Consider the following 10876-nt stretch of genomic DNA (forward strand, 5'->3'; position numbering starts at 1 on the left):
TGAAAAAAAACACAAAAAAAAAAACAAACCCACCGTTGTTCGACATTCGCGAATGTAGGAATGCAAGATAGCATAGTATATATATCTCTATCTGTATTTCAGTCTGTCTGTCTATCTGTTTGTCTGTCCGAGTTTCTGTCTGTCTCTCTGTATTCATGTAGGATTTTAAAAAAAAATATATATATAATGAAATATATATATATTCAGGTATGTTTTTCGTGCATGTGCGACACGGTGGACCGACAGAAAAAGAACTAATACTTAACATCATTAGCACACGACAGTGTATAATGTGTGTTATAAATCCACACGCGTGCACACGCACCAGCCCGGCTTTGCTGGCCTGGCGCGTGCAGATAACGCCCCCCCCAACCTCCACCTCATCCGTACCTGCACTACGAACGTGGCTGCAGATGTTGGTATGTGCCGTACAGTGTGTGAAGACTCTCGACATGTAAAGCAGTGACGCAGTCAGTCAGTCGGGGAACACATGAGCTGTTTTGTTCCTGGCACTGACAGACACCTGCAGGCTGTCAGTTCCACGTGCTGTTGTTTTTGTTTCTCCCCCTGCCCTTGCTGCCGGGATTTCCCTGTAGACAGAACAGGCACGCTATATATACATTCCGGGGACAGTCCCTCCTGCTTCGCAACAGATCTCTCTCTCTCTCTCTCTCTCTCATATTACCGTAACATTAACAATATTCTCTCTCTCTCTTATCGTAACATTAACAATATTCTCTCTCTCTCTCTCTCTCACTCTCTCTCTCACTCACACACAGACATAACATTAGCGATGTTCTCTCTCTGTCTCTCCCTCCCCCCCCTCTCCAGTCTCTCTCTCTCGCTCTCTCCCCCTTCTCTCTCTCTCTCTCTCTCTCCTAACAGACACCGTAACATTAGCGATGTTCCCTCTCTCTCTCTCTCTCCTCACAGACACCGTAACATTAGCGATGTTCCCCCCCCCTCTCTCTCTCCTCACAGACACCGTAACATTAGCCGGATGTTCCTCTCTCTCTCTCTCCCTGCTCCCACTCTCTATGCTCTGTTTCTGTTGGTCTTGTTGAGCTATTCTAATTGTCCAAACTATTACCTAACTATCCATGATGATGAGTGATGCTCACTTTTGATGATACTAAAGAATACTATGAGTCGTATTATGATGATAAAGAAGATGTAATTCATTCTCAGCACTACTACCACTAGTATTACAATACTATCCAAAATAATGATCAGGAGAAAACTACAGCCTTGATACAGCACTATGTGAGCAGCTGGGCTACTGACAAGCAACTACGGATAAAAAATATCGCGAAGACCTAAATTTTAAAACAAAAAAGAGACAGCGCAGGTGGTTTTTTTTTGTTTTTTTTTTCTTTTCCCAGTCTCAAAATCTTTATCAGTGACATTAGATCGAGGTGAACTTAGTCAGCTGTGATGTGAGTTGTACCAACTGCAAGCAACCCGGTTAGGTTTCATGCTCATGGTACACCGTGTGTGTCAGTGTCTGGTGCTCCCATTATCAGCTGGAGAAAAGTCCGCTGACAAACCAACTTTCTCATGCAACATGGCGGACCACCAACAGATAACGATGTATTCACTGTCCTTGAGATGGGGAAAAAAAAAAAAAGAAGTGGCCGCATTTTTGCTCGTCTCAGCGGTTTTAACTGGCCAAGTTAAGTCAACCGGGTTCAACACTTGGTAACGGAAACCACTTGAGAGGCCACCGACAAGGTTCTGAAATCGGTCGGGGTTACCGATCTCAAGTCGACCCCGGCGGAGTTCTCCCCCTTCGTAAACAAAAGCGCCTGACCTTGGCCATGCCCGACTTTGTTTCGACCAATCAGAAATCTCGTTTTGGCGGTGGCATCAACAATGCCTATTGTATAAATACCGGCGCGTGCGTTGAGGCAAATTAGAACCTGCGAAATATTACAAGTGATACATCCAGAGGAAGAGTGAAAGTAACATACCTACTTGACTACTACAACTAGTTGGAAGGAAACTTCTTTCTTTTGCGCCCCTGCTGCGAACCCAAGACTGATTCTTATTCAACAGTCAACTGATAGAATCTTCTGCGACAGAGTCTGAAGAGAATATCAGAGCTTCGTTGTCACTTCGGAGAAGACTTCTACCAGTACTCGCTTCATTCGTCTTAGATCTGAGTACCTACTCGAATACCTTCAAAATGCGTGACACACACAGCCCGATGCGCGAGGAGTCTGACGGATATGACTCAGGTTGGTACTTTGATTGGGAGAAAAAAAAGCTTTTGTATTCACAAGTTAACCCGCTTAGAAGTTAGCGCTACAGTTGGTACACTCAATAAAAATCAGTGACTGAGTCGAATGAAATAGTTCCATTGGACTTCGATTTTTTCTCTCCAGATTTTCAGTTGTTATTTTTTTCAGTCGAGTTTATTTTTCTGTTGTGTTTTCTGTTACAGACAACTCGGACTTCTCCATGGGGGAGACTGAAGCCAACAACAATGAGGTGAGCGTTGTTTTATTAACTGTGCGGCGTTTTTATGTACTCTAACTCAGTTTGGTCTTAGTTTAAGTAATATATCTGAAGTGTATTTAATTTTCCATATTGATTATTAGTTAACGTATTATAATACATGTGTTTGAAATTTACATAGTAATGACAATCTACTATTTCCACAGTTTGTTGTGAAATGTCCGGAAAACGAAAGTGGAACAACACATGATATGCAAATCAGGCGGGGTCACTTTGCAGTCGCCATGTTCGCGCAGTGCATTCCACAATCGAAAAGCCGACAGGATATATGTCGATTTCATTCAGAGAGCTAGTTAATTTTGTTAACAGGAATGTTATCGATTCCTATGATTGAAATTGTATTCAAAAGGAAGATCTGTCTTTTCATCCGTAGACCTGTTAACAATGTTCGCTTTCTCTCAGCGAAAGTGTCGTCTGCTTACGGATGCCGGTTGGCTCTCAAGGTCACTCGACTTTTCATTCTTCTCTCTCTCTCTCTCTCTCTCTCTCTCTCACCAGTTCACGATGTGTGTGGATGGCTTTGTGACCGAGGTGTTCTGTGTTGTGTGTGTTGGTAGCCGGACTTTGGCATTCTGTTTGACGTGGACGGAGTCTTGGCTCGAGGCAGCACTCCGCTGGAACCGGCGAAACGCGCTATGCAGAAACTGAAAGATGCCAACGGACATCTCAAAGTTCCTTGCGCTTTCGTCACCAACGCGTGCAATCGATCTCACGACAAAGCCAGACAGATCGGGAACTGGTTTGATATTGAGGTACGTGGTGTTTCTTGAGACGTGGTTTGTGTGTGTGTGTGTGTGTGTGTGTGTGTGTGTGTAATTCAATGTTGATCAAATGCGTTTTATGATGAGTATGTTGTGCAGTGTAGTGGGAAGGAGATTGTGAATCAGAGAAAGATAGTGTGTGCGTGTGTGTGTGTGTGTGTGTGTGTGAGAGAGAGAGAGAGAGAGAGAGAGAGAGGGAGATAGTTTTCACAATGTATGCAATAATGAACTGATATGACTGGTGATGGTGTTTGGGTGAATTTCATCCATATATACATGACAGTGCATGATCTGAAAACGAACAAACCATATACCAGAACAACACACTCAAAGGGACAGTGCCTTTTGCTGTGTGACAGGTGTCCCCTGACCAGGTGATCCATGCCCCCACCCCAGCCAAGCTGCTGAGGGACCTGCATGACAAGCACACACTGGTCGTCGGGCAGGAGCACAGGCTGGACATTGCTGCAGAGTATCCTTTCTCACTTTGTGTGACTAAATGCCGACAACAATGTTGCGACCAAAGAAAAACATTCAGTGCATACATGTAGTGAATTGATAAATGGTTGTGAGTGTTTGGTGTATGTGTGTGCCCGTGAGAATATGTATGTTTGTACGATTGCCAATTGGTTGGAGTATTTGGCATATGTGTGCCCATGAGAATGTGTGTGTGTGCGTGTGTGTGTGTGTGTGTGTGTGTGCATGTGTTTTCATCCTATGGCTGTGACTTTTGAGATTCAGCTTCACTTAGACTTTGAACTACACTTGCATTACTTTGAGCAACACTTGCATTCTATGTTCAGGATATAGGTGATAAATGGTATGGGCACAACTTACAAGTAACATCATTGTGTAAATCTGATATCGTGAATTTAGCCGACTTTTAAAGAGAAATATATCTGCAGCTAAGTTAATTGTCAGGATGAGAAAATGGAACATTGATCACTCACTAATTTACCAGAGCAGATAATGTAAAGTTTCCTTCTGCCTAAAAAGAAGTATGCAGACTTAATTGTTAGAATGAGAAATGGAACATTGTTCACTCACTAATTTATCGCAGTAGATACTGTAACTTTTCCTTCTGTCTAAAAAAAAAGAAAAAAAAGAAAAAAAAAGGATGTGTTGAACACTGTTTGGTCCTTGACCTGAATTTAGTCTTGGCTTTACCAATCTGTGCACTCTGGACGATGTGAAAGCTGCCTACCCTCTGCTGGACATGGTGGATCATGAGAACCGAGTGGCTGTGGTGAGTACATCCACTTCTTCATTGTGCGTTTAGTGGTGGTGGTGGTTGTGTGTATATGTGTGAGTGTGCATGCAGGGAAGGTGCGTGTGTGTGTGTGTGTGCGCACGTGCACTGAAGGTTTTGTTTGTTTTATCATGTATTTTGTTTCAGTAACCTTTATCACCCAAAGTTAGATGAAAACCTATTACTAATGTTGGTCTCAGTGGTTTATAATCAAAACTGGTCTGCAGGCACTAGAGTCTCCTTAACCTTTTCTCTTTTTTTTTATTTTTTATTTTTTTTAACCAATTCTTACTTAATATGACAGAAATTTTATAAGTCTAAAAAATCTATGTCTTAGAAGATAAAAAGTTACAATTTGTTTTCCGAGTCTTAGACTTTAAGTTTCCAAATGATTTATGTAAGATAAAGAAATAAATCTAATCAAGTCATGAACGGTATGATGTGTAGGAGTTTGTTGTTCTCTTTTTAAAAGTTTAATTTTTTATACTCGAAAGACTAACCAAGCCCACGTATGGTACATTGTGCAGGCACGCGGGAAGTACACTGAGAACCCCAACTTCCCCCGTGTGGAGGCAGTGCTGCTGATCGGAGAACCTACTCACTGGGAATCGAACCTTCAGCTGCTGATGGACCTGCTGCTGACAGAAGGCAAACCCACCCAAGCTCCCACTGACCCCTACAGTGTGCCCCAGATCCCGGTCATTGCCTGCAACATGGACCTTGTCTTCATGGCTGAGGCCTGCATGCCCAGGTCAGTTTGGGTTCTTGGTTTTAGTTTGACAGTATTTATGTTTTAAACCATGTCGCAATAAAACACGGTTATAGATGAACAGGACAACAACAAAAAGTCTTATATGCAGGAAACAGTATTTATCTTTCAAACGTGTCACAGTTAAACACAGTTTAAGATGAACAGGGCAACAAGAAAACCTTCAAATACAGATACTTTCTCAAACTGTTTTCCGTCTTTTGTGTATCATAAATATTGCCTAAAAACATCTTTAGACCAATTGTTGAAAGAAAGATGGGACTGTTAGATGTAAGTCTGACTGTTGGATATGATAAGTCTGTTCTTCCAGTTCACTGTGCATATATACCCTATATAATGACAAAAATAATCTACCAGCTTTAGTGGATGCAAGCAGCTTTCATTTCTATAGACACTTTATATTTTGAAACACTAAGCTTGAGAAAGAGATTTTTTTCCTTGTTGGTTGGTGTTTTTTGTGCGTTACTTTTTTAGCGTACTTTTTTGGTGTTTTTTTTTAAATGACATGACAACTATTTGAAGTGTGTATGGTCCATGGCATGTTGCAGGTTTGGCCATGGCGCCTTTCTGCTGTGCATGGAGGCCCTGTACAGCAAGCTGACAGGCCATGACCTGCAGTACACCTCCCTGATCGGCAAGCCCTGCGAGATCACCTACCGCTTTGCCGAGCACACCATCGCCAACATTGCCAAGCGCATGGGGCTCCAGAAACCCATCAAGCGCCTGTACTTCTTTGGGTGAGTACAGAATGAAGTTGTGTTTTCTTGTTGAACATGGCGGAAGTCTTCATGAAACTATTAATGGTTTGATTGAAGTTGTTTTCTTGTTGAACATGGCGCAAGTTTCATTGAAACTATTAATAGTTTGATTGATATATTTTTGAAATATATTTTATAGAAAGAGTTAAACAAAAAGTTATCAGATATTATTAAGATAAGGAACAAAAAACCATTAACTCACAGTTGTGAAATTTCTTTGAGCTATTGATTCTGAATTTTCCAAGTGTTGAAAAAGTAGATGTTTAAATGACAAAAGCTAGACCTTGTTGTATGTGTCTAACATTTTCAAGCGAGCACAAAAATAAACTTGGATTTCATCACTGGAATAACTTTTTGTCTGTGAACTTAAGGTTTTTTACCTATCATATTTGAATATTTATGAAGAAAAAGAAAAGAGGAAATGAACGAATGATCAGTGCACTGACCAGCACGGTTGCTTTTCTGCTTACAGTGACAACCCCCATGTGGACATTGTGGGTGCCAACCTGTATGACCGCTTCATCAAGCAGCAGACCTTCACCACCACCAACAACAACAACATCATGGAGGACAGCAGCAGTAACCACAGTGATGACACTTGCTCGACCACCTCCTCCACAGACTCGGCCACCTCCCTCCCCTCCTCCAGGCTCATCCCTACTACCGTCAAGCTCAATGAGCAGACCGTTGAGCATTGCCTGAGCATGCTGGTGGGCACCGGGGTCTACAAGCACGGAACGGACATCAACAGGAAGGCGACTGATGGCAAGATCGTCTACCATGGCCACAGAGACATTGCTCACGAGCCTCAGCTCACCGAGCCCCACAAGTACGTGCATGACGTTGACTTGGGCATCGACTACATCTTCGCACGGGAAACCGTGGTGGCCTCATAGTCGGGCTGGCATGGCTTGCTGGACACTTGTAGTACAGGAGACATGATTGACTTGACCAGAAGAGGAAAGATCTGGAAAGAGACTGGGGAGCAAGCTGATCAGCCAGGTGCTGATGTGGGGGAGTTCAAGTGAACAGGTCTGCAGTCATCCCATCAACTCAGGTGAATTCAAGAGTATTGCATTGTCGTTTAGATACATCCTACCTTCAGTGGCAGAGACCAACTTAACCTGTGTGTGTGTGTGTGTGTGTGTGTGTGTGTGAGAGAGAGAGAGAGAGAGAGAGAGAGAGAGAGAGATCAGTGAAATAAGGCAATCAATATTCTGGTTGTGAAGTCTTGGGAACATGTGAAAAAGGCTTGTGTGAGTGAAGTGTGTGTGTATGTGTGTCTGTGTGTGAGACAGAGAGAGTACATGTGTGTGTGAGTGTGCAAAGTGAGTGAGGGAGAGAGAGAGTGAGATAGAGAGTAGATTTGTGGTTCATACATTGAAAAGTAGTTTGGTGGAATTAATAATCAAAAGATTGGCATTTAAAATGGTGCTGCTATCAATCCTGTCGCCATTCTTGGTATTTTGTGTGTGCATGCATGTATGTGTGTGAATGCATGTGTGTCTGTGTTTGTTTTATAGTTGTTTGTGTGGATGATTGGAGGTGGCTGTTGATGATATTCTTATGAGAGAGAGAGATGGACACCAAAAGTCTATAAATGTTTTATCAGAAAATAATATATAATGTTAAAGGATACTGCACAGTTTTGAGAATCTTGTACATATGTGAATACAATAATTCATATGGTGATGTATTTGGCAATAAGAGTTCTAGTCTTTTTCTTGCCATGAATTAACATGCCCATGTTTCATCTCAGGATTGTTGTGCATTACTTCCTCACCATTCACAGAGCTCTGATATGAAAGTTGGTTTTGAAATGCAGAGGAGGTTGAATGCATGTTTGTACCAAGAGTACAATTACCAGCTGAAGTAAAAGCACTTCAACATACACAATTCACATACATTTTCACACACACACACACACACACACACACACACACACTGAGTGTTGAAGCATTCCATCCTCGTCTTGGTTCTCAAACAACCTGTGATAACTTGGATGTCAAATGTCCATTTCTGCTTATTGTATGAAGCAATAGCATGATAACTGAATTGTAAAAGGCAAAATCATGGGTTGTTTAAGAAAATGAATTGCAGTGAAAAGATTTGAATGTGAATGGCAGGTTTTTGTGGTTTGCATGTGGAAGTCTGGTACTGAGTGTAGAAGAAAGCAGAATTAATGATGGACTGTACTTTGCTGTTTTGAAGAACCAAACCATTGATTGGGTCACAAGGAAATTCAAAGAAACTGTTAGAGTGTGAAAGATAGATAGTTGAACAACAACGGAGACTTGTACTGAGTGTATAAGAAAAGAGATAGTTTTCAGTTTTGCTGTTTGGAAGATTGAATCTGATGGTTTCAGGAGTACGTTTTAAACCAATGTAAAATGTACACTTGAAAGTTTACCAAGATTGATTGACTTCAGGTAATGTGAATGAAGAGCATGCCGCTTTATTAGTGGATGGATTTTTATCTGTGGTTTGTGTTAAGAGGCATGTGCTTGAATTCTGTTTGATATGCAATTTGAATTGTTTGATACAATTGTTTGATACAATCGACATGCAAAATAAAGAAGAAAAAAAACAAAAAAAACTATGGTTTTGTGGTGTTTGTTTTTGTGCGTGTGTATGTGTGTTCATTTGTATATGTGCTTGCATGAATGTGAGTGTTGTGTATGAGTGACTGAGTTTGTGTGTGTGTGTGTATGTGTGTGTGAGTGCGTACGTGTGTCAGAAACAATAACCAATAATACTCATTCACAAACATGTGCTCACACACACTTGCACTGACACAACATCTGTTAAAAAGAGTTGTGGTTTCTGTCCAGAACGGGCATGGAACAGTAATCAAAAGCACTTGAATCAATTGGCCCATATCTGAGCTCGTACATGTAACATTTGCGAGCATACATACATAACAAGGTACTAGTGCAAACATGCCAAGATGACTGTTGAAAAAAAAAAAAGTCTTTTGGTGGTAAATAAAATGCAGTGTAGTGTCATGGTCTAAATAAACTATATGATAGAGAAATTATCTAAAAAAAACAATAAATAAATAAATAAATAAATAAAAAAGTCTACAGTTGATAAGAAAATCCTATCGATGATCTGAGTCATACAGGCCCAATGATCTTTCAAAAAGAAAATAGTACTACATACCTCACTCTCCCTCCATATGAACTTGGGTGGTGGTCTGGGTAATAGTCGTTTGGGTGAGGCGATAATCCGAAATCACTTGAGCATACAATGAGCACGCCACTGATAAGAAAGATTATTAACAAAAGAAATAAAATGAAATAAAACAGTTACTCATCCAAGCTGCTGTCCTTTACAGAATTTGGTCGAATATATACATATTGGTAAGCAAACCAGAAGACGAAATACTTATATAGCACTCGATACAGAAAACTGCTTTGCAAACCACATGATATATATATATATATATATATATATATATATATATATATATATATCCGAATCGTCAGCGAACTTGAGTGGACAGGATTCTGTGCTACTTCTTCAGTCAGCTGTATACAGAGTAAAAAGAAAAGGAGACAGTACTGTATCCTGTTACGACAAAATTGAGATTAATACAAAACAATCTGGTCAGTATGGTGGTTAGTAGTTGTCAGTTTGCGGTCACAAATCGCCAATACGCCATGACAATGCAAAAACGGAACAAAACAACGCAATCCGAACAATTTTAGGTGTGTCAAATATTAGTAAACTGGTCATTAATGGTCGATGGTAGTCACACACACTGACAAACACGATACAGTACACTGGTCCAGTGTTGAGAAACCCAACAGGAAGTATGCATAAAGTACGTGCAATACGTGTCTTTCGCGAATCAACATTTGGTCTGTGCAACTGAATTCTGATCTGAGTGCACCACTGCATGCTGTTCAAGGCTGATTTTGAAGGTTGAAATAGTGTCTGTCACAGCTGACAATGTTTTAAACTTTACTCGGTTTAGACAGTTAGTTCTGTGTTGAGAAACCCAACAGGAAGTATGCGTAAAGTACGTGCAATACGTGTCTTTCGCGAATCAACATTTGGTCTGTGCAACTGAATTCTGATCTGAGTGCACCACTGCATGCTGTTCAAGGCTGATTTTGAAGGTTGAAATAGTGTCTGTCACAGCTGAAAATGTTTTAAACTTTACTCAGTTTAGACAGTTAGTTCTCGATCAAAGCTGTTTCCTTTTTACAACTACACTGCTTTAAACGGCAAACATAGTGCGGAAGACAGTCCTTTTGTGAAACCAAGAACCTCAAAGATGATATTTTTGGATGATCGTTTTTCGCAAGCAAAAGCAAATTAAATCTGCTTTTGTATGCGGCATTTTGAGCACGGTAAACCTGATGATGGATTGATATCACTATCAGAGTAAAGGTAGTGTGAAATTTCTTGTCAAGTTGGTGCAAACTATTAAACTGTCTACATTAAACTGACTGCATAAATATCCTGGGTGTTCAACAAGGACGAAAGCATGGTAACTGAAGCAGCACATTACAAGGAGAAAAGCAACCCGAGCGGGGCAAAGTAAATAGACCCCCGATTTGAAAAAATAGTGATTGATTTGCAGTCTATTATTTGAAGTCTAAAAGAATGTGCACATGCAATTTGCAAACCCAGTCAACCGAAGCTTTTTTTTTTATTAAAAAAAATTGTGATGTTCAAAGCCGCATTACTGAGGGAGGCTTGGGCTTTTGCCAATCCCATACTACTACTGCTACTGTGGTGCTACTAAATTTGTTTATTGCCAACGAGATTCTGTGTGATCCAAGCTGTAAGTATAGTTGTAATCATGAATTTC

The 10876-nt window shown here is 40.8% G+C and overlaps 1 protein-coding gene across 2 annotated transcripts in view; it reads left to right on the forward strand.

The window, feature by feature from the left end:
• LOC143284748 (haloacid dehalogenase-like hydrolase domain-containing 5) overlaps positions 1-8650 on the forward strand; it is a 25360-nt gene extending 16710 nt beyond the window's left edge. The window contains exons 1-8 of one of the 2 annotated variants that reach the window (XM_076591713.1): positions 1900-2237; positions 2444-2490; positions 3075-3269; positions 3638-3750; positions 4434-4524; positions 5055-5278; positions 5845-6033; positions 6527-8650. In XM_076591713.1, the coding sequence (XP_076447828.1) occupies positions 2186-2237; positions 2444-2490; positions 3075-3269; positions 3638-3750; positions 4434-4524; positions 5055-5278; positions 5845-6033; positions 6527-6950 (1335 nt within the window). In that variant the 5' untranslated portion in view covers positions 1900-2185 and the 3' untranslated portion in view covers positions 6951-8650. Of the gene's footprint in view, positions 1-1899; positions 2238-2443; positions 2491-3074; positions 3270-3637; positions 3751-4433; positions 4525-5054; positions 5279-5844; positions 6034-6526 lie in introns of those variants that run through there. The other variant, XM_076591712.1, reaches the window with a different exon arrangement.
• Positions 8651-10876: the final 2226 nt, after the last annotated feature.

Source organism: Babylonia areolata, chromosome 8 (genome assembly GCF_041734735.1).
Source record: "Babylonia areolata isolate BAREFJ2019XMU chromosome 8, ASM4173473v1, whole genome shotgun sequence".
Lineage (NCBI taxonomy): Eukaryota > Metazoa > Mollusca > Gastropoda > Neogastropoda > Buccinidae > Babylonia > Babylonia areolata.